General features: G+C 39.1%; 1 protein-coding gene across 1 annotated transcript in view; it reads left to right on the top strand.

Moving 5' to 3' along the window:
- The window catches only part of si:dkey-22o22.2 (neural-cadherin), a 185274-nt gene that overhangs the window by 86783 nt on the left and 73517 nt on the right, over nucleotides 1-24974 (top strand). Inside the window, exons 3-11 of the mRNA XM_047361368.1 lie at nucleotides 1675-1900; nucleotides 5249-5453; nucleotides 11445-11556; nucleotides 12206-12455; nucleotides 12744-12886; nucleotides 21865-22037; nucleotides 22122-22284; nucleotides 22404-22574; nucleotides 24318-24490. Coding sequence (XP_047217324.1) covers nucleotides 1675-1900; nucleotides 5249-5453; nucleotides 11445-11556; nucleotides 12206-12455; nucleotides 12744-12886; nucleotides 21865-22037; nucleotides 22122-22284; nucleotides 22404-22574; nucleotides 24318-24490 — 1616 coding nt within the window. The remainder of the gene's footprint in view (nucleotides 1-1674; nucleotides 1901-5248; nucleotides 5454-11444; nucleotides 11557-12205; nucleotides 12456-12743; nucleotides 12887-21864; nucleotides 22038-22121; nucleotides 22285-22403; nucleotides 22575-24317; nucleotides 24491-24974) is intronic.

The raw sequence follows: 24974 nt of genomic DNA, 5'->3' as shown, positions 1-24974 counted from the left end.
AAGAGCTTTAATGTTGATTTTTTTCTTGCCAACACATTATTTCATTGAGACTCAAATAAACCTGTCACAAAAAAAATATTCAAGAAGGAGGAGATGATTGACAGTTCGGCTGCAGCTGTTGCTACAGAACCCTCTGGTCAACAGCTGGGGATTCTTTCTTCCCCTCAGTATTCCTCACTTCCTTCAGATCTCTCACTTCCACTTCCCTGCCGGTTTTCATCCCTTCCCTCTCTTCTTCTATTCATTCCTTCCTCTTCCTTCTTTACCTCCTTCTTCATTCCTCTGTTCCATCTCTCCATCACCTCTTTTCTCCAGCTTCCCTTTCACTGTCTCATAGACCCAGAGGGACGTGAGTGAAAATGAGCCCACTCATTTTTTCTGCATCTTCAGAGAGTGTTAAGCAGCTCACAGAGAACACATAAATAAACACACAAGCAGCATGCCTCCAGCATCAATTTGCCTCAATTGGCTTTTCATAATTGGACAGCTGGGACTCTGTCTCTTTATTTATACACAAGTGGACAATTTGAAAAATGGTTGCTTACATGAAAAAAAAAAAATCACAAATGAATCTACTGTTTGAATAATGGCAACATTTATTACATAGTTACATCACTATAAAACCAAGTTATCCATTAGAATGCTTTAAGCTGAAAACATGGTGAGAAAAGCATGACTAGTTCTGCAGTAAATGGAATGTGACTGCACAACTGTATACTTTTTTTAACTTTTTTATTAAATTTTTCTAAAGTTATTTTATGTCACTCTTGATTTGTTTAATTTGGAAATCACTTTGCCATTGTACACTTGGAAATACCACAGTGACGGACAAATAAAGGATCATTCTATTCTATTCTATTCTGAAGTATTTTCAGATGCAGTAGTATAAACAGTGGCTCTCAATAATGTACACACCCCTTTTAAATTTCAGTTTTTGTGACTTCAAAAATTGTAACCAAGACAAATAATTTAAAACCTTTTTCCACCCGTAATGTGACATTTATCCTGTAATCTTACTCAATCTGTTGAGGGTAAAAGGCCTCTGTAATCTGGCTGTGTAAGTTTCCACGCTCTTAAACTAAAAATGGATTGAAGTACTTTTTGATTCAATTTCAGCATTCAGTTTCCATAACATAATCATAGTGAACCTCATGAGAATGAAATAATATTCAGCTGGCCTCTGACTGATTTCTTGATATTTGCCTATTTGCATCCCTCATCTAAGGCCATAGTTTGCAGAAAAGCTACAAAGGCTCAAAATGATCTAATTGTACAAAGGAATCATTCAGGAGAAGCCTATAAAACATTTATTTTTAATATACATATATACCATTTTACATGCATACTGTATATATCACTAAAAGATTTTGTTTAACTTTTCAATACTTTCAAGAAACTTTTCAATACTATTTTCAAACTTTCTTTACAGGTTATATGTCAAATTAAAGATAGAAAAAAATGAAATGATTTATCTATTTCTGCACTCAAAGATCTAAAATTTTAAGTTTTTTTCCTCTTTTTATCTGCTGACCCATTATTGGTGATAAACTAAAAGATTAGTTTATCTATTAATACTCATTTTAACATGGTCTAGGTATTCTTTCTAAAAGTATTTCTGTGGCAAATATACAAATGCTTCTTTCTTCGTTCGTGCCCTTATCCATGTATGTAAAGGAGGTGAGGAGTGCTTTGAGGTGGATCGTCGCTCTGGGTTGATCAGGACAACAGGACGACCTCTGACCCCAAGCAAGGAGTACCATCTGCGGGTCCAGGCCGTGAACGGAGGAGGTCGTAAAGGTCCACCAGCCACTGTTTCCATCCTTGCCGGATATCGACCACCACAGTTCACCAACTCCACTTACAGCCTGAATGTGCTGGAAAACACCCCTGTTGCCCAGCCGTGAGTCCCAGGATCAGTTTTATAAACTCTTATTTCTATCTCACATTATAGTTTTAGGTTTAGATAGGCTTTAGATAGGTGTCTCATGTTTAAAATTTTTTATCTCAAGTATTAATATAAAAATGAAGTATACCCAAGTTCGTCTTTCATTCATGAAACATCGATAATGACCCAGGACAGGGCCCACAGCAATCCAGTTCGAAAAGTTTTTGGGATCAACACTTTCAACATTAAAAAACTTTAACTAAAAAAGTTTCATCAGTTACATCTTTTTTTTGTGTGTTTTTACAGTTATTGCTACCTCTGATAAAGATGTCTAAACAAGCCTTAAAATACAACGCCTTGCATAAGTATTTATACCCTTTGAACCTGTCAACATATTGTTACATAACAACTTCAATTTTATTGGATAAAGCAGCACAAAGTAAAATAATTAAGGAACAGAAAAATGTTACATGGTTTTTAAAAAATGTTTACAAAGATAATATAAAACGTTTTGACTTCATATGAATTCAGCCCCCTTATCCCAAATATCCCTGAATAAAATCAAGTGCAGGCAAGTGGCTTAAGAAGTCACCCAATTAGTAAACAGAGGCCATATGGCTAAACTGTGAACCTACCAAGACATGGCCATCCACCTAAACTTACAAGGCAGGCAAGGAGAACATTCATCAGAAAAGCATCCAAGAGGTCCGTTGTTACTCTAGAGGAGTTGCAGAGATCTGCAGCTCAGGTGGGAGAATCTGATGACAGGACAACTATTAGTTGTATGCTTCACACATTTGGCTTTTATGGAAGAGTTTCAAGAAAAACGCCATTGTTAATTCAGGAATAAAAACTCCTGTTTGAAGTTTGCCACACAACTCATGTTGTGTGGCAAAAAGTTAACACTGCACATTGACCTGAGCCCACTATCCGTATGGTGATGGCTGCATCATGTAATGGAGATGGTTTTCTTGAACATGGACAAGGGAAGCAGGTTTGAGTTTATAGGAAGATGGATGGAGATAGATACAGGCAATCCAGGAGAAAATAACTTTTAGAGGCTCCAAAACACCTAAGATTGCAGCAGGGGTCCACTTTTAAGCAGGACAACCCCAAACATACACCCAAAGCTACAATGAAATGGTTTAGATCAAACAATATTGATGTGTTAGAACGGCCTAGTCAAAGTCCATATCTAAATTAAGAGGAGAATCCGGTTCAGGACTTGAATATTGACGTTCACAGATGCTCTCCTGACAGACTTTGAGCTATTTTGTGAAACATTTTCAAAAAATATTGGAGGCTTGTTACACATTTTTATCAAGGAAGCCAATAAATGTGGATAGTGCTGTACATATTTCTAGGTATGTTATGTTACCTAGAAATATGTACTGAGTTTATACTCAGTTTATACTGCATTTAGTACTCCAGTGGTTAAATAATGTGTGTATGTGGCTATATATGGTGCTACACTGACATAATATTAAGAAATGCTTAATTACAGTACCATGAAAAGGTTATTACCTTCCACATGCAATACCATCATTTACATACCAATACCATGAAAAATGAATGGATTTTGTGAGTCTCTGTGAGTTTCTGCATGTCATGTGATGCATGAAAAGATGAGCCCTGAAGAGTGAGACAAAAGAAAAAGAGGAAGAAGGAGGAAGAGGTAGAAAGAGGATGGCAGAAGGGAGAAAATAGAAGAGAATAAGGGAATTGGAGATAGAGGGATGATGAGGAGAAAAAGGAAGGGGGTGGGATGGATGAAGAGGACCCAGATGTATGAGTGTGGCCTGAGGCTGAGAATTTGAAAGTGTGGCAAATTCAAATATTTATTAAAAGTGAGGTCTGGATAAACATGAAGGGGAGTGTGTGAGTGTGTTGACTCCCCCAGGGCTGCTGGCGCAAAGCACATTGTATTAATATCCAAGTATCCATGCCACCCTCTGAGTGCTGTGTGGGTGTATCTCAGTATGGGTTTTTTCTGTGTCTCTGCTACCATTATATAGCTTTTATATGCACTCACATGTGTCTGCATGCATGTGTTTCTCTTTTAATCAAATTGGTTAACGACGTCTAACCATGGTAGGTTTGAGCTCAGAATAATCCATGAAAACTACAGAGTTTAAGAGCAGCACCAGGATGTCACTCTTCACTCTTTAAGTCTGTTTGGAGACATGAATGTAGAGCAGCTTTTCTCTGACCTGTGGTCATGTTTACACTGTCACCAAGCAAGCCAATTTTATTTAGTGGACCCACTTCACACATAAAAAAGTGCTTCAGACAGGCTGAAATATCTAAACAGGCAAGATGAAATAAATGAGTGAACACAGTAACATTATCATTTACTCACACACGAGGAACATATATTCCTACAGAGGTATAGTATCTCCACCACAGAAACATCTTTTTATTTAGATGTCTGCATTAAGTGTCGTAGAAATGACAGCAGAAATGTAAAAAGAAAATGTAAAGACACACTCAAAGTGCATATCTCAAATAAACAACATAGGGCAATGAAAATAAACTACATCTGATTGTAAACTCCACCCTATCTACATTTTATGGAAAAATTATTGGTTAACCGTTAGGAACACCCTTTGTTTCCATTTAACATTATTAATATATAGGAATAAGAATACATTTCTTCATAAATGGGGGGCAGCATATTTCTTCTTTACAAAATTCCTTAAGAAAACTCAAAATATTTTTGCATTATCTACTTCCTTGGACCTTGCAGTGACAGTGAAAAGCATGGGCTTGACTGTACTCTGATGACCTGTAAGTACTTAGCCGTATTTATCGGAAACTTATTAACAACAAACGACATTTAACATTCATATTATTGAGTTCAATCAACCCAGTATTTTCTAATCCAGTACTATTTGAATTTACTGTCTTTCTTTTCTTTAATGTTTTGAATGTATGTATTTTTTCACCTAATTCATTTGTTGCAGTTTTTTGCATATTTATTCTTAGACTAGTTTGCCTAACTTTCTCTCTTTAACTTTTGTTTAACTGCTGCTTCTCTGATCTTATCATTTTAAATACCTTACATTATTTAGATTTAGCCAGATTCCATTAATACTAAAGAAAATGTGGATTTGTCAGTTTTGTTAGGCTAATGGATTGGGATTGATCTTCAACTTGATGTATTGCCTGTCATGATTGTTGCTATTGTCAGTGATAGTAAAGAGGAGATCTTCCTTTAAACAGTAAAAGACCTCTAGCAGAGCCAGTCTACATGTCATTGACAGAAAGCTGGAGGTTCAGAGACTTGTAATAAATGAACCGTCATTGTTTTCGGTGTGCCTCTAACATCTGTAACCTTTCTTGTTGTGTTTTGTCTGTGGTCAGTGTTGCTGTGGTTCAGGCCATCTCTTTCCAGAAGAAGAGTCTGTCCTACATGTTACTGATTAACCCTGGAAACCTGTTCAGCATCAACCAGGAAAGCGGCGCACTGAGCCTCACCAGATCGGTCGACTACGAGAGCGGTCACAACCTGCACACTCTGCAGGTCCGCGCCTCCGAAACCGACACCGGCCTCAGTGGCGTTGCGGAGGTACTAAATATCATCAGATTTTTTGTATATCACTGATAGGCACAAATTAATTTGTACTATTGGTCACTTTGTGAGTCCTATTTGTATTAGTTTAGTATGAATTGAAAACATATTGGTGAAAATGCTCGGTCAAGTTAAGCTATGGTCAAAACTGAATAAACAAAGTTGTCTTTAACATGTTAAACAAAAAGTATACATCATAAATACCTTGAGAAGTCAGTGACCTGCGATGAAGGTTTTTCCATCTACACATAAAGAAATATACGTTTTTGACTTAAAAATCTCAAAAGGACTTTGGAGCGGTAATTTTATCTATTATGAAGGAAGATGCTTTTCATAGTCACCATATAAAATAAAAATGCAAATAAACCCTCCCAAAAGATAATTATGCAAAGATTGTGAATTTTCTTGAATTAAAAGCTTTCATTTGTTGATGAGAATAATATAAACACTTTTAGTCATAACTGTGGGATTCTGTATTCAATGCGGCATTAAGCATTTCCAGTCATGACTTTTTAGGAATGCATGTTTTCCATTTCTCACAAGATTAAAGTGATCCTCACTTTAATCTTGTGAAATCTTGTGAAAACAATGAACAAGATATTTGACTCTAAAGATGCAGTATATACAGGTCCTTCTCAAAATATTAGCATATTGTGATAAAGTTCATTATTTTCCATAATGTCATGATGAAAATTTAACATTCATATATTTTAGATTCATTGCACACTAACTGAAATAGTTAGTGTGAAATTTTGGCATACAGCTCATGAAAACCCAAAATTCCTATCTCACAAAATTAGCATATCATTAAAAGGGTCTCTAAACGAGCTATGAACCTCATCATCTGAATCAACAAGTTAACTCTAAACACCTGCAAAAGATTCCTGAGGCCTTTAAAACTCCCAGCCTGGTTCATCACTCAAAACCCCATTCATGGGTAAGACTGCCGACCTGACTGCTGTCCAGAAGGCCACTATTGACACCCTCAAGCAAGAGCGTAAGACACAGAAAGACATTTCTGAACGAATAGGCTGTTCCCAGAGTGCTGTATCAAGGCACCTCAGTGGGAAGTCTGTGGGAAGGAAAAAGTGTGGCAGAAAACGCTGCACAACGAGAAGAGGTGACAGGACCCTGAGGAAGATTGTGGAGAAGGGCCGATTCCAGACCTTGGGGGACCTGCGGAAGCAGTGGACTGAGTCTGGAGTAGAAACATCCAGAGCCACCGTGCACAGGCGTGTACAGGAAATGGGCTACAGGTGCCGCATTCCCCAGGTCAAGCCACTTTTGAACCAGAAACAGCGGCAGAAGCGCCTGACCTGGGCTACAGAGAAGCAGCACTGGACTGTTGCTCAGTGGTCCAAAGTACTTTTTTCGGATGAAAGCAAATTCTGCATGTCATTCGGAAATCAAGGTGCCAGAGTCTGGAGGAAGACTGGGGAGAAGGAAATGCCAAAATGCCAGAAGTCCAGTGTCAAGTACCCACAGTCAGTGATGGTCTGGGGTACCGTGTCAGCTGCTGGTGTTGGTCCACTGTGTTTTATCAAGGGCAGGGTCAATGCAGCTAGCTATCACGAGATTTTGGAGCACTTCATGCTTCCATCTGCTGAAAAGCTTTATGGAGATGAAGATTTCATTTTTCAGCACGACCTGGCACCTGCTCACAGTGCCAAAACCACTGGTAAATGGTTTACTGACCATGGTATCACTGTGCTCAATTGGCCTGCCAACTCTCCTGACCTGAACCCCATAGAGAATCTGTGGGATATTGTGAAGAGAACGTTGAGAGACTCAAGACCCAACACTCTGGATGAGCTAAAGGCCGCTATCGAAGCATCCTGGGCCTCCATAAGACCTCAGCAGTGCCACAGGCTGATTGCCTCCATGCCACGCCGCATTGAAGCAGTCATTTCTGCAAAAGGATTCCCGACCAAGTATTGAGTGCATAACTGTACATGATTATTTGAAGGTTGACGTTTTTTGTATTAAAAACACTTTTATTGGTCGGATGAAATATGCTAATTTTGTGAGATAGGAATTTTGGGTTTTCATGAGCTGTATGCCACAATGTGCATAACCGGATCCCGGCTTTAAGCAGCACAAACGGGATCGGACTTTACAGGGTGCCAACTTGTCACGTCTAATTTCAATTCTCTAAAGTGTCTTGCAAAATTATTCTCACCCCTTGGATTGTTTTGCATATTTTCAGATTAAACCAACAGACTTAAATTATTGGAATCTTATGTGGACCATAACAGTTTGCAAAATTTCAACATTTCTAAATGTTGTACACATAAAAATCTGAAAACTGTGGGGTGCACTTGTATTCACCCCACTTTACTCGGATGCCCTTAAATAGAATTTAATCAATGCCATCAAGCTAAATAGTAGAGTCCACCTGCATGTAATTTCATTGCACAATAAATGTGGCTGCACTGTATAGGCCACAGAGGTTTGTTTAGAGAGCATTAGTGAACAAAGAGCATCAACACAACAGACAAGCCAGGGAAAAGGTTCTGAAAAAGTTTAAAGTAAGGGTTGGTTTATAAAACAGTGTCCCAAGCTTTGACAACCTTACAGACGTATGTTTAATTTATCGAGGACACATGGAAAGAGTACGGCACAAATTTAACCCTACCAAGACATGGCTGTCCACCTACATCCACAAAATGAGCCTAGTCTAGTCTAAAATCTGTGATTGTCTCAAGACATGACTACTTATTTTCACAGATGCTCTCCATTCATCCAGATCATTTTGCAAAGAAGATTGTGCAAAACGTGTAGTCTCTAGATGTGCAAAACTGGTAGAAACATACCCCAGAAAACATGCAGCTCAGGGGGCTGAATAGAAATGCACACCACAATAATTTGTAAATAGAAATTAAAGCCATGTATCCTTTTCCTTTGATTTCACAATTATGCACAACCTTCTGTTGGTCTAATGAATAAAATCCCAATAAAATGAACTAAAGTTTGTGGTTGTAGCACATCAAAAAGGGAACTAGCTTGGCACTAAAATGCATATGAGAGCATTTTTATTTGGATTAAAACACATTAAAAACTCCTGCACACATTTTTTAACATACATAAGCTTTCAAATGGAAAATACTTAGTATTTGTGGTCTACAACCACTTATAAAACTATTTACTGCCCAACATGGTGAATAAGTCTCCTACATGATTTTATTTCATTCATTCCTTATCAGGTTTGTCCTTCCAGTAGAGTGATTCCTCACTGTAACCTCAAGACCAGTGGTGTTCACCCTGTAAAGTGATCTGGTCTTTTTGCAGCCCAGGAGAAAATATGAATGTTACCCAGGAACTCAGATCTCACTGTGACCTCTGTGTGTCGTGCATGCATTCACACCTGTAGCTGAGGCTGTCTACTTGTGATCAACTCACCCCAGAGGCATGACAAAGCCAGGCGTGAACAAGGTCACAGGCTTACTGACCTGTGATGACAGTCAGTGTGAACTGTTATTCTGTGAACGCAGTGTCCCACCACACTTTGTCAAAGCTTACTCATTTTAACAAGGAATGACACAGAAAGCAATTTTTGCCGCTTAAACAGATATAATTAAACAGACATAAAACAGCCATCAGTTCATTAAGTTATAGGCCATCAGTAGTTTATCGGTTCTTATTTTAGGGAATACTGAAGAATACTGTTTTGCTAAATGCTGTAACCTATAAACAGTCCATATACAGTGAATACCAAACAAAACAGAGAGAAGGTCACATAAAAATAGCCAACTGGTTGAGATTTGGCTGAAATGTTTTGAGCTTTTGTCTGACTGTCCCATAACTTGTGTCACAGCCTCTCTGTCAGTGAAAATTCACCACCACCTCTGGCACAACCCATCAACTCCATTTTAAAAACATCTGAAGGTGCTGATGCTTAACTCTGATGAAAATACATTCATTTCTGAATCAGATGCTATAAGGTTTTAGTTTACATTTTTTTGTGCTTACGTGTTCAGCACACAGGCTTAAATTAATAATGTACTGCAGAGCAGTAAATAAAACTTTCATGATGAAAGTTCTCAATTTCACAGGTGCCGACACAAATCACAACTGGACTTTTAATGTTTTGGTAAGCTATGCAAATGATCTGAGGCAGAGGGCTACATCTTCAGATTAATACACACTAACAGGCAGTGCATGCATAGAAGCCTTTGAGTAATCCATTATCTCCTGTTGTGTCCAAATGGTTTAGAGCGAGAAGATAAGTACTCTGGTCTACCAGGATCATTAGTCTTTCTGATGCTTTCTGTTCCATAAACCCAAGCTGAAATAAGTTACATGCCTTTTGTTCATTTTGCTCATTTTAAATGGAACAATCAGCAGATTCACTGGAAAACAACAGCACTGAATTCATTAAGGGGTTTTGGAACCAAACTACGAGTATTACTGGCTGATTCAAGCTTGAGATTTAAGAGTCTAAAGGAAAGACAGAGACAGAAATAGGTCAGAATTGTGCATCTCCTCAAGCAGCAGATATCAGTTATATGGCTTTACAGTGACATGTGTTTCTGCAGCAGTTCACACCAGAATGGCCAACACAATGTCTGCCTCTGATGATAAATCTGGGAAATAACAGTACGGTTCCAATCAGGAGTTTATGTACACTCACCGTTGGCATAAAGGTCATGTTAATTAAGGCCTATAACACAAAACTTATTTGGTAATAACAAGGATTGGAATTATAAGTTTAAATATATTCTGGGTTTCTCTAATTTCATACATTTACAAAAACCTCAACCAATAATTAGATAGTTTTCTTTTAGCAAGTTGCAGAAAATCTTATCCTTTTTGGAGTTTTAACAACTTCTCAAAGCTTAATGTAAGCCTGCCTTATTTGTTGGTTTGGGATCATTGCCCTGTTGAAACATCAAAATATGTCCAACCTTCAAATATATGAACAAATGTCCACCTTCAGTAAAAAAAAAACCATTGGTTGGGAAACACCAGGGCTCATGCTTACCATGAACTGGAAACTGCTGGAACACCAGTGTCTTTGCCCATAATGAATCAAGCTTTAGACCACCGTGGATTGGAATGGTGCAAACCAAGATGGAAGCCCCTTCTCTTCAAGCTGGACTGAAATCTGCAGCTTCACACATGGACAAGCCAACTGCATTCTGGAGAAAGTTATGTTCAGACCATGCTTGGCAACACTGACAAAACCCTTTCAAACTGAAGAACACTACAAACTTTACCTTACTTTCCCTCCATGTAGCATCTACATGGCAGCAGCATGGACATTACTGGATATTCTAACAGGACAGTGATCCTAAACAAACATCATAACTTGCGTTGGAAATGGATGAAGGAGGACAACATTGTTCTTTTGGAATGGCACCAACCTTAGGCCTATTATAAATGCAAGGAACATTCTTAGATATATATTAGAGCCCGTATGTATAATTCAAATTTTTACACTCATCATTTTAAGAATCATTGAAGCTGTTTGATTTAAAACCTTTTTTCTTTCTATTTTGTTGCCTCTCTTCCACACAAACCTTTCTCCATATGAATGTTGTTTAGGGAACATAACAAGGCTGGTTTTAGCTTTCACGTTAGATCTGATCTGATCTTCAGTCTGTGGTATTACTGTGAAGTGCCTTACAATCATAGAAAAGTATTTGTCTGATGGAAATCACTTGGGATCTGCATTAACATTGGTATTGGCCGATGTTAGTCATTTTTTTACATATCTGTATTGTTCCCAGAAGTAAAAATTGGCCGATATTACACATTTTCACTGTTGAAAGGGTAGGTAAATATATATATTATATATGATAGCGGTAATTATCAGTTATCAGCCATAACAGTGACATTAATATCAGATATCAAACCTTTCATGCTGGTGCTTTCCTAAAATTTACACCAGACTTGACCTGAATGTTTCTGATTTCTCTGTAGTTTCATGTAGAGACGAGCATATATTAACATAAGAAATACCAAGACTAAGTGAGCTGTTCTCTTCAGGCTGTTGTCCACATAATGGACGAGAATGATTGCACACCAGAGTTTCTTCACTCCATCTACACCAGAGATAACATACCTGAGAGCGTCGCACCCGGAACCTCACTACTGCAAGGTAACACGAGAGATGAGAGGACTATGCTTCAGTCTTATCATCATACATGATGATGGGATCAGTTTTTTGTTCCCTTTATCATGTTGTTGCTTTTATTTTATTTATCAACATTTATAGTGTTTTTGCTCCTGATCTTCTTCAATATAATCTTCCACTCTCAGCCCATCATTGCTTTTATTTTGCTGTTCCATCTTCTTTATTTCTATCTTGGAATCTTGTTCTCCTTCTTAGCGTTTCCTTAATTTTATAACTTGAGGAACCTTCTATCTCCAACCTTCAGTTTTTTTACCTTCTTTCCTTTCTCCTTGCTATTCTTTTTCTTCCTCCCTCATATTAAAATCACTTCTCTGAAAGTTCCTTTTCTCCTTTGAGTTGTTTTCTACTTGTTTTCTTCTTCCTCTTTACTCCACCATCCTGTGTCTTTCCTTATCTTTCGCTACTGTATTTTTCTAGTAATTTCTCTTTAATTCTCTCTTTTTGTCTTTTTTGCCATGTCATATTTTCAGTTTTTGTCCTCCTCTTTTCCCTTTTCGGTGTTTACTTTCTTCTCTTGTATATATCATCTCTGTCATTCCTCAACTACATCTTCTTTTAATTTTTTCACATTTTTCATGATTTCTCTTCCCTTTCCTCTTCTTATTCTCATCAGTTCTGGCTCGTGACTGTGATTCCGGCTTGAACTCCGAGCTTTCCTACTTCATTCCCAGTGGCGATTTTGACATCACATCTGGGGGCGTGGTCAGCCCTGCCCGTCGCCTGGACTACGAGCGGCCCAATCACATTTACGAGTTTGTGGTTGTCGCAGTGGATGCAGGGACACCTCCTCGAACTGGGACGGCCTCTGTTCGTGTCCGTGTGGCTAATACCAACGATGAAGTGCCGGTCTTCTCCCAAAGCATGTAAGAATCCGCCTCTGTTCTGTCATTTGTTCATATCTGTTCAGCTTGCCGTAGATTTTACTTTGCTTGATAATAAAAGTCAGAAGTTTGCCTCTCTCTCTGTTTCACTCCTTCTGTGTGACTTTTTCCACTCACAGAGTCAGTCTGCTAATTAAGGTGGTTTTTAAATAAGAATGTATTTTTAATTCTGTTTTCCTCCATCTGTTTTCACTTCATCTTCACCTCTTCACTTGATCCAGTCTGTTTCCTTCACACTATCATGTTTTTGTGTGTTTTTCTTGCAACCAGCTATAAGACGTTCCTCAGTGAGGATGCCGGTCCCGACACACTGGTCGCCATTGTTCACGCCAATGACCCAGATGGGGACGCTGTCTCTTACGCCATTACAGGAGGTAACGAGGACAGCAACTTCCAGCTGGATAACCAGAAAGGTGGGATAAAAGCAAAAGATACAAAAAAACATGCCTGTCTTATATCTCATTATGTTATAGACGGCTCTCAAACCCAACATTGAAATTACTGTTTTCTAATAACTTTTAAGTATTAAGCAGCACATTATGTAGGGGAAATAAAGTTTCATGAATATTTAAATAGTGAGTGACCTGCTGCATAGATTTATTGAGAAATGACTCATGAAGAAAGTAATATCAAAAAGAATAGAGATGTATTCATTAAACATAATATTCAATTTCTTTGTTTGGCAGTTTGTTAGTATCATGTATTTTGGGTCTGATTCAGTTGCTAGCTCATAATGACTCAATTCTCAGTAATCTGGTGAATATTTTACTAATTTTAAAGACAAGTTTCAGCTCTTTGCAGCTCGTCACTATATGGAGAGCTGTCTGAGCACAGCACACAGAGCAGGTCAGTTGTATTTAATCTCTCCAGGTGCTGCATTGATATCTTTATATTCTGTGGGTGACATTTCTCAGTCTATTTAGTTATATCTATCCTCTATTACGGTTTTTGAACTGTTACGTCATAGTATTTGCTGTGGAACAGCTAAATAGGGTCATGGTCTTTCAGCTGATCAATTTGCGTATCCGTCATTTTTATTTCTTGCTGCGATTTTGTAGTTCCAAGTCCAAGTATGTTGAAGCTGCAAGTGAAGAAGTCTAAATGTTGTTGGGTGTATTAACCTCCAAAATTCAATAAACCGTCACCCAGCATCAGAACCTCTTTGAAGTGCTTGGTTAAATTTTATTTGTCATGGAAATGTTCCCACATCAGTGGGGAAGTTTCTATTTCCCAATTTCAGCAACCTCCTCCAGTATCAAGAAGGATTTGCTGAAAGACTTCATCTGATTAAAGGATCATTTCCTTCTGTTTATGGAAACGATGGACACAGCAAAGCAGTAAGCTGCAAATAACGCTAAATGTCGACGATCTTTATTTTAGGCATGAATTTATTGTGTGTTGATTAGAAGTCCTGACCATTGTTCTGATAGCAGAAGCATCGTGCCTTCTGCTTATATTAGTGCTGCGTGCTGCTTTTAGCTCCTTGAGGACAGAACCGTGCTGTGTGTTTTAAATAGTATTATTATATTAACAGTTTTGCATTGTTTTTGCCATTTTTGTCCCGTTTCTGCTCCGCTAGATTATGGTATCTCTGTTATCAAGCTACAAAAATGGCCGAATGGGTCAAAGTGGAACGTTCTTTGACCTGTAGGGTGTGAAGTGCCTTAACAGAATTTAAAGAGACGGCACCAAAACGAGTTGCTCTCAGAAGCACCTTTAAAACAAGTACAAGAGGAGCCTGTGGAGCTACAAAGAGTTCAGACCAAAGCATTGCAGTTCCACTTTATAGAGACCACAACTGAATGATTTAAGTGTGAGAAGAAGGGAGCGATAGAGAACCCCAAAACAGATGTATTTCATAGTTTTTTTTTACACTTTTCCCCCAATGTTTAACTTATTTCTGATCATCTGTTGGCCTTTCTCTCATTCACCTGACAACTTACAGGCAGAAGATAAAAACTTCCAAGCCAGTAATTCGGACTGTTAGGAAGTTGATGTTACAGGCCTGCTTTGACTGCACAGATTGCAGTGTCTCTGATGTTTCAGTCACAGACCTAAATGAGCTTACTGAAACTTTCACTTCAGTTTTTGTGAGTTCATGTGTTTGCAGACCAAGACCTTTTGCACATACAAGAAAAAACATGATTTACTTTACATCTGAGGGCACCATGTAGGAACAAGGAAGAGGCTTACAGCAGTGGGGATCGGCCCTGGTATAAGCAGACCAGAAACAAAGTGACCGAGAAGATCAGGGCAGCTGAGAGAAGCTCAAGCAAGAAGCTAAAATACAGCTTCTCAGCTAGCAACCTAGCTTCTGAAAAACATTATGAACTACAGGGGCCCGTCCCCCCACCCCTTTACACCTCCGACCAACTTGTCCACATCTCACTCTGACACAGAATCTCATTTACCAACCACCATCCTCTCCTAAGGTGGTGGTTGGTAGGCTCTTTCAGGGTCAAAAAACCAGGAAAGCCCCAGGACCTGACAATGTCTCCCCCTCATGCTTGAGAACCTGTGGTGACCAACTGGCCCACATCTTCATTTAGATCTTCAACAAGTCTCTGGAGCTATATGAGATTAGCTCGTGCTTAAAAAACTCCGCCATACCGGTCCCTAAGAAACACACCATCATGAAGTTAAATGACTACAGACCTGTTGTCCAGACATCTGTGGTTGTGAAATCATTTGAGCAACTGATGCTGAAGCATCTGAAGATCAGAGGCCCATGCTGGACCCCCTACGGTTTGCTAACTGGGCAAACAGGCTGGCAGATGATGCAGTCAACTTGGGACTACACTTCATTCTGCAGCACCTCGACCACCCAGGGAAGTACACCAGGATCATGTTAGTAGACTTCAGCTCGGGCTTCAACACCATCAACCAAGACATCCTCCACCAGAAGCTCACCCAGCTCACAGTGCCAGTCTCCACCTGTCAGTGGATCACCAGCTTCCTGACTGACTGGTAGCAGAAGGTGAGACTGGGGAGCATCTCTTGCCACACAAGTATCTCCAGCACCAGCACACCCCAGGGTTGTGTTCTCTCCTCACTCCTCTTCTCTCTGTTCACAAATAACTGCACCTCAGCTGACCCATCTGTGAAACTCCTGAAGTTTGCAGATGACACCACTGTTATTGGTCTGATCCAGGACAGGGACAAGTCTGCATCCAGACAGGAGGTGGATCAGCTGGTCCACTGGTGTGATCAGAACCACCTGGAGATTAACCCTCTCAAGACAGTGAGGAAAATGACAAACTTCTTTAGAACACTCCCCACACTGCCTCCCCTCACCCATCTCAACAACAGTGTTTACTGTTAATCATTTCTGGTTCCTATTAACCAACCTTTCTGACCTGAAATGGTCATAGATACTGTTTAGAAAAAGGTCCAGCAGAGACTGTACTTCCAGAGACAACTTAAGAAGTATAACCTTCCACAGGAGCTTCTGGTCATCTTTTTAGTGCCGTTATTCAGTCTGTCCTGTGTTCATCTCTGTAATTTGGCTCATCCACACAACAGGAAATGTCCAAACTACAACAAACTGTTAGGTCTCCAGAGAGGATCATCAGGGCTGACCTTCCCTCCATCCAGAACTTGCACAGGTCTAGAGTCAGGAAAAGGGTAGCTAACATCTCTGCAGACCCCACACACCCTGGACACAAACCATTTAGACTCGGCCCTTCAGGTTGGGAATACACTATTTGAAGCGCTATTTCAAAAAAACCAGCTGCCACAGAAACAGTTTCTTCCTCCAGGTTGTCTCTCAGAAGAACACTTAACAGTCAGGGTGCCCAGATCAATGCCATGCATAGTTGCACCAATTCAAGCACGTCTTCCTCTTTTGTAAAAACACTGTATATAGACATATTTACAAAAAACATTTTAAATCTATTCCCCTTCTTATATATTTAGATTTAAAATGTCTTCATTGAGGCGAAAGTGGAACTGAAGCCAAATTCCTCATTTGTGTCACAAACTTGGAGAATAAAACAGATTCTAGTTTAGCTTACATCTGAAGTTTTATGGAAGCAATGTCAGGATGAAGCTGGGAAACTATAAAAATCACTACACTGTTCTTATGGTTTCTGGCACAAAAAGTGGCAGATGACATGCATAAATTAAGCCCCTACTGGTACATCACTGTTTCTAATAGTATCTGGGTATACTGTCTCCACTTTAGAAGGCTTTTTTAAAGATCTATATTTTTCTCACCAAAACATTCTGGTTGTATTTAAATGGGAGGCTAAAGTGCAGCTAAATATCCATGTTAGTGTATTCAGTGCCTGAGATGAAGCTTTAAAACTTCCAGAGTGCATGACACCTTTCTGCTGCTAGACATGTTCACACTCTGATAATAGCGAACAGAACACTGAAGACAAAAATAACACTCAAGCTGATTTAAAGAAAATGTACATTTTGTCTTGAAGGATGTAGATGGGTCAGTCAGTTTAAAAATGAATGTGAGCAGTAAATCAAGATGTATCTAACCAGTGGATGTTTTTGTTCTGAAGACATTCCTGCTTTTCCAGCTCTGCCTCTAATGGGACAGTAATGAATGTCAACATGATGTTTTTTTACCAAGCAGAACGCTTTGACACACACAAACAAGGGGAACAATCACATTTACACATGTACACACACACAGCAGCAGCATTCAAAGTACTTGCATTTGCACACAGACCCATGCACACAGCAAAGTGGTTGTTTCCATAGTTACAAGTTTTTGGGGATAAAGCATGGTGGTATTAACGAGGCCAGTGTACCCCCTGGAAGACATGCTCACCACAAACGCATAAATAAAAAAACACAAACACATAAATAATCACTGCAGCTCGCACACACACAAACTGTTCATCTTCTGCTCGCTGTCCCAGATGTGCTTCACTCATTTGAATTTTTGTGCACCTATCTTTGTGAGGATCATTTTGTCCTTTTGTGACTGAAAATAAAATCTTGTTTATGTGCCAAACTAGGCACAAACTATGTGGAATTCGACACATTGCTTTCCCATTTTTATCTCCAGTTTTTCAGTTTTACCATGAGAGTGACAGTGACAAAGGTTGCTGAAGGCATTTTGTTTTGGGGCTGTTTGTCTTTGCTGTTCATCTCAGCAATGCTTTAAGGAATTTTTTTTCTTTAAAAAAAGCATCCATGTTTTAGCATCTATGTGTTGCATCCTTGCAGGATCATCCATATCTTAAGCATTCAGTGTCCTTTATCAGTACCTTTAGGGCAACACTTTAATGCAGTGTTTTCAGTGTATACTTTCCTGCAGCGTGCATACCCTTCAACAGTAGTTAATCATTTTAAAAACACTGAGCTGTCCACTTGCTTGAAATAAAATTGTTTTACAATGACTCCCAACCTGCCACATTGTACCTACATTTTTAAATTGTCAAGCCCAAAAAACACCAAACAAAGTCTAAAGGAGACGTGTGCAAAGATTTCATAGTGAACATTTAACACTTGACAACAATGCAAACCGGCTAATAATGATTTACTGTACCTGTTAATGTGGACACTTTTATGCAAGTGAACAAATTAGCACTGACAAGAAATTACATAAACAATTATATGCAATCATCAGAAATATTAAATTGAGACAATGAGACTAATGTTGAGATTCTTCCCTTCCAGCTGCTCTGATCATTCAGGGCATTCGCAAAGAACATCCTGAGATATCTGGAATGTGTGATTGATTTGCTGCTTCCCTGTGGATTGGAGGAGTCAGACTTGCCCCAATTTCCATAGAGTAATCTAATCTCAATAGATGGAGCACATATTGAAGCATAGTAAAACGTATAGACAGAAAAACATTGACAGTTATTGTTATTAAAGCGTTGTCGCACACACTAATGTAAATTTACTTTGAAACAAGGGCCTGAGTTCCAAATGAGGCAAAGGTGGCAACCCTGGTTTGAATGGATGAAATGGAAGGAAATTAGTTGCTAACTGTTGCAAGCTAACAATAGTTAGCACCTCAACAGTTAGCAAATCCCTCCTGTTGTCTGAGCAGCACTCATCTCGGGTGTGATGTCATTCTCAGATCTGACCTCTGACTTCCGAGGTAAATCAAAAGCAGCTTGAGGGTGACACATCAGACGCTTTGTTGGGTTTTTTTTTTTAGACATTACAAATTTTTTTTAGACATTACAAATTTTTTTTAGACATTACACATTTTTTGTTGGTATCATAAGAAAAAACAATTGTGGGCCTTATGGGAGAAACAAAAATGTTCATGTAAACAGCCGACCCATGTCTGTATGAGGTCCTAACCCCCTTTATGCTTCTCTCAAGATGTGTTTTGGCAAAGGGGATACATTTTTTGTGTTCTCTTCGATCAGCAGTGTTTCTGGTCTTAGGACTCTCCCATGGATAATGCTTTTGCCCAGTCTTTTTCTTATTGTTGAATACTGAGCACTGACATTAACTGAGGCAAGTAAAGTGCTCTCTTTCTTCCTATAGACTTAAAATCGAGCTCGGAGATTGTCTGCTTAGCTGTTTTTCTCTCCTAGATGAAGCCACTGAAGGAGTTACAACTGCCAGTAATGTTTAATATCCTTTCACATAGAAATTACTCCTGGATCTGTACTTCTGCTCTGTTCTCTCAGACTCGCAGTCAGTTCACAGTGAGCCTGGTTCTGCTGGAGATTTCTTGCTGTTAAAGGGGAATTTTCCTTTCCACTGTAGCTACATGCATGCTCAGTATGAGGGATCGCTGCAAAGTCAACTGCAAAATACAAGTGATTGTCCACCGTCGCTACATACTCATCTAGATGAAGTGAATGCTGCAAGTCAATGACTCTGCTGGGCTTCCTCAGATAGAAAAAGTTTTAAACAATTTGAATAATAAACTGAATTTGACTGCATTGTTAGTTAACCATGATTAATTTGAATGTTTTTACTTGATTTGGAATCTGTATGAATTGACAGAACTGTTATTTTGGAAAGTGCCTTGGGATGAAGCATTTTGTGAATTGGCGCTATGGAACAGTGGTGAACCTCGGAAGGTTCACCGCTTTTCTCTATGTGTCGATGATGGTTCTCACTGTGGTTCACTGGAGTCCCAAAGCCTTAGAAATGGCTTTGTAACCCTTTTCAGACTGATAGACTTCAATGACTTTGTTTCCCATCTTAATTTCTTTAGATTGGGTATGTTGCGTTCGTTTTTGAGTTCTTTTAGTCTACTTCATCTTGTCAGACAGGTTCTGTTTAAGTGTTTTCTCAGTTGCACAGTCCAGATTTAAAGTTGATAGAAAATCTGTGGAGGGAGCTAAACATCAGGGAGATGATAAAGAGGCTTTGCGACCTCAAAGACCTACAGCTCATCACCAAAGATAAATTGCCGACATTTTCAGTAGATACATGCAAAAATCTGCTCAGCAATTACAAAAAAAGGCTTGATTGCTGTCATGTCAAAATATTCTTTTCCACTGATTGTTGAGAGGGGTATAAATAATTTTTGGCATGCAATTTTTATATAAAATGTAAATTAAAACAGATAAATCACGTTTTTTGAAATGATAATCCTTTTACATTGTTTTATTATCCTTTGGGATGAAAATATTTCATTTCATACCTGAAACAAACTTCTTGGTTGAATAAAAATAATTGGAAATCTAATTTTCAAGTGGTATGAATAATTTTTGACTTAACTGTGGCTTCTTTTCCCTTAAAAATGAAATAATAATAAAACATTTTCTTGTTCTTCCTATTCACTCAGCCTTGTAAGGTTTGCACATGAGCATGAAGCTTGGAAAAACAACAATATAGACACAACTGACACTAACCCACTTCTTTATCTGTTGGCAGAGGAAATTAAATGCAGGTTAAATCTGAAGCAAGATGGCTCTGCTGTCCGTTCTCTTCAGCCAGTTTAAACCTTTTTTCCCTTGAGAGTCTGTCCAAACAGAACCTTTTCAAGGAAGGTCCAGGTTTTGGGGCCAGTTTTCTGATGTATTCAGCATGCACTGCTCCAGTGTTCTCTTGCATCCATGCACAAATAGAAATACATGTGAACATTTGCACATAAATGATATATTAACACTTTTTTTCACACACACTCAGACACACGTACACACACATAGGCACACACTCATCTGCACTCATGCAGCAGATGGCCTTTGGCTTGCTTGGATGTTCTGCTTTGTCACTTCAAAGCGTTGTGAAGTATTTTCATGTAGATGTGATCGCGCCCTCTCAGCCTCCATGTCTATATTCATGCTGTTACCAAAGCTGCTTGTTTGTTTGTTTGCACTGTTTCTCTGTTATGTTAATGCCGCAGCGATTGTTAGTGCTGAAAAATGTCATTTGTTTTACACCTGAGTTGGAATAATGTGAGGGTTTTTTACATGCTGTTGCTTCAGTTGACAGTTACTGCTGTTGTTGACCCACAGAGCAGGAAACATCACTGCGCAGCTTTTCATCTCCAGTGTTTTTTAAACTCAACGTCTGCTGTTATTTATGCGCACTGGCATAATTTCCATTATAGATGCTTTGGCTGGGAAACAACTGTAGCAAACAGTGCTTGGAAACAAATTGAAAGTTGATATAAACATTTTTTGTTCACTGTTTATGAATTCAATGATGGCAACTGGAGTAGTAGCTCCTGAGTGTTTTGTTATATTTTCTGTTTGCTGAAACATTTTTATATTTTTTTTCCTCCAGAGGAGTTTATGTGCAGAGAAAATCAATGCACTCTGGCTGGAGAAGCAATCCTCTGATGCTGCCTAATAGGATTTTATTTTGCAAGAAACTTTTCAGTGTGAAAATGGACAAAATAAGGAAAACAAGACAAGGCGCCAATTAGTTTATATAATATTTGTCCTTAGTATCACAGTAAACAATGACATCAGTTACCTTTGGATGTATTTTTTCATGTTGAGGTTTGAGTTGGACCCAATTGCAAGCAGGAGGCAGTCAGAATCACTGTGAATTAGAAGCTTATTAAAGAAAAAAGGATTTACAGAAAAAAAACAGCAAGAATGAAAACAAATCAGTGAGCCCTGAATGATGGCAACAGAAGTATCTGTCAATGATTGAAAGAACCTGGGAATTCTATACAGAAAGGGGGTGATTACTCTTCTGACTGGTTGATGATCCATGTCCAGAGCCTTATGGTCACTTCAACCAGACACTTGGGAGAGCATCTAAAAAGCTTAACTTTACATGTTAAATGCCTGTCATGAAATATAAAGTATTTACAAACTTACATATCAGAATGTCACTTTTAATCTTTCTGTTTTAGCTACTAATTTATCCAAAATGTAAGCTTGAAAAATGTTTCTCTTATGCAGCCCAAATACAGAAAGAATCTGTTATAAAATGTGAAAACGAAGCATTCTGACATGAAATATGGTCTAGTGACTGACTGCCGGAGTGTGTCCAGGCATCATCAAGCTGCGACGAAGTCCACCACCCAGGCTCAGAGGTCCTCAGTACATCCTCAACATCACTGCCACAGATGATAATGCTTCAGGTGGTCCCTATCCACTCAGCAGCGCCGCACAGGTCATCGTTGGGATCAATGACATCAACAACAACAAGCCAGTGTTTGATGAGGTGGAATATTATATATTATCCCATAATATGAACATAAAAGACTGAACTGCTTTTTTATTCCCTGACTGTGACGTTTGTGCTCAGTGTCAGAACTACAATGCAGCGGTTCTGGAGAACCAGGCGCCAGGGACCTTTGTGCTGCGAGTTGAGGCACACGACGCAGACATGGGGGTTAATGGAGAGGTCAAATATGGCATCATGCACAGAGACGGTGTGTCGTCTGGGTTTGATATTGATTCTGATACTGGTAAGCTCTACAAAAAACAACTAATCCTCCAAAATAAATGAAAAAATAACAGTTACTTCTATTTAACAAAGATAAGATGTTTTATTTAACTGATTGTTTGGTGGATATTGTATCATTAGGTGTGATCACCACAGCAGTGAGTTTTGACAGGGAGCGTCAGAGGGAATTCACGCTTTCTGTGACGGCCACCGATCAGGCTGAAGAGCCACTGATTGGAATCTGTCAGATCACGGTGCTGATCTTAGATCAGAACGACAACGACCCCAAGTTTGAAAACAGCCGTTACCAGTGTAAGTACTGCTGTTAATACTATACACCACTGGAAGAAGTTTTTATTGTCAGAAGATGAGATGGAGGACGTGTGTATTTATTGTCCATTTCCAGCTGTACACAAAACAACTTCATCTGTTACAGAATAAACCAAAGTTTACAGGAAACAGGTGAAGTGAAAAGCATATGTTTAGTATCATTGACGTCTACTAATCTGCATCTTTGTAATCCTTGAAAGCTCTTAAGACCGATGAAATATTCGCAGCAACCACCCCTGGATCTGTGTTTGTTTACTATCTGTGCTAATATGTGTTTTGATAAGCGTCTTGTCAGAAGTTCTCTGCGTCCGATTACAGAAACGCAGAGTGGCTCATTAACTATTTAAGAAGCAGATTTAAATGTTTCTGGGACATGAATTTATTTACCGCTGGTTAGTGTGTTTCCATGCTGTTTGCAGAGCGGCTCTCCTGCCAGAAAGCACTTTTATTTAGTTGGCTTATTATTCATCTTGTGGTCTTTATACACATACAACCGCGTGCAAAGGTTCTGGGCTTTAAGGGCGGTGTGATAAGCAGCTTCTGTGTTGCTCCTTACTTTCTATTAGCTGTAACATAATCACCCCTTCCCTTCCCTGCAGAGAAGTCTGTTTACTGTGAAGTTAACAGTGTCCTCTGGCAGCAGAAACAACTTTCAGACGTCTATGAACATGAAAGCAATTTTAAATTTAGTATAAAAGTATAATATTCCAACACATGCATAAAGTTTTGGATTTTTACAATGAATAAGTAGCTATAACAACCTATGCAAGACTTTTACTGAATGTTGGTGGCAACTGTGGCTCAGTGGGAAGAGTAGTCGTATTGCAATCCAAAGGTTGTGGATTTGATTCCAGCTTCCTCCTGCCATGTGTTGTGGTGCCACTCGGCAAGGCATCTAACCCTGAGCATAATATTGAATGAATGTGTGCATATTTGTGAGTGCGATTGGGTGAATGTGACTCTAGTGGAGTGGTTCACAATCCTGTTCCTGCTTTATGTAAACATATCTTGGTGGTACAGGAGCCTACAGATTCTCTGGTTATAGCACCTCCTAAAAATCACTATTTATATCACTCTTACATTATGTCTTGAAAAAAACAAAAGCTACAGTAGATCATCACAGTTCAAGCATTTTGTTACAGTAAAGGCTTGAAGACTTCTGTTTGCTGCCTTTGGTTTATTCATTCATTCATTCATTCCTTTGGTTTATTTGATTGAATTTCTGTGATACTCATTAGATTTGGCAGGATCTGAGGTGATTTTTCAGTTGTAACGCATTCAGTCCCAAATGTGAAAAGGAAATTATTATGGACATGATGCTTGAAAAGCAGTATTTCAGGGAGAAAATGCAGCAGTCGACCTCCTTTCCTCTCTTTGTTTTTGCTGTCTGATCAGCACTGACACACACCACAGTCAGCAGGATTTGAGTTTATATTCATAAATATAAAAATGCATGTGTTGACTTTATAAAGTGAGACCTAGAAATGACAAAATGAGGTGACACTCTGCTGACACATCACAATGCTGCCTTCCCATTATTATAATGCTTACAATCATACAATGTGATGGCACACCTTGTTCAGTTAAATTTAAAGAAGTTCATTCTTTATAGTTGAATGAGAATCGGATTTTGGTTGCAGCAGGGGCATCACAGACCACATCAAGTATCCATGTGCTGCTTTGAGTTCTCTGTTTATATTATAGCAAACCTGTTTCTCCCTGTAGACTTCCTAAGAGAGGATACTCCAGTTGGAACTAGTTTTTTACGTGCAGCAGCACACGATGATGACCAGGGGAGTAATGCGGCGATTACCTACTCACTGTCCAACCAGAAGCCAACTTACCTGCACATCAACCCCAACACTGGCTGGATTTATGTCAACCATCCCATCTCACAGGTCAGGAACACAGCAGGAGTCTTTCATTTCAAACTTAGTCCAACTTCCTAACTACCAGACCAGAGAGCCATAAGCGAGGAGTATTAAAGCTGTAGTATTAGAGTACCAATGTTCAGTGTATTCCAAAAGTATTCATGCCCCTTGAGCTTTTCCACATGTTGTCATGTTCCAACCAGGGGTGAAAGTGAGCCGGTACGGTCCGGTACTGCGTACAACTAGAAGATTCTGCGCCGGTAGTACCCGGAAGAGGGGAGAACGGCTGTCTGCTATGAAGCCGTCATTCAGAACCAGTTACGGCTGCAAAAATTCACGAGCATGCAAAGAAGAACAGATCCGCTACCAATAGGGAGTCTAAAACACGACTTAATCAGTCTATAAATAAAGCTACTTTCCCCTCATTCCAAACTGTTTCTGAACTGTTCTGCTATGCTGGAGTCTCAATGTTCTTGCTTTGCTTCTCTCTCCTCGGAGCTCGAGGTTTTAA

This window comes from Girardinichthys multiradiatus, chromosome 3, assembly GCF_021462225.1.
Source record: "Girardinichthys multiradiatus isolate DD_20200921_A chromosome 3, DD_fGirMul_XY1, whole genome shotgun sequence".
In the NCBI taxonomy this organism is placed as follows: Eukaryota; Metazoa; Chordata; class Actinopteri; order Cyprinodontiformes; family Goodeidae; genus Girardinichthys; species Girardinichthys multiradiatus.
This window is presented reverse-complemented; position numbering and strand designations above follow the sequence as displayed.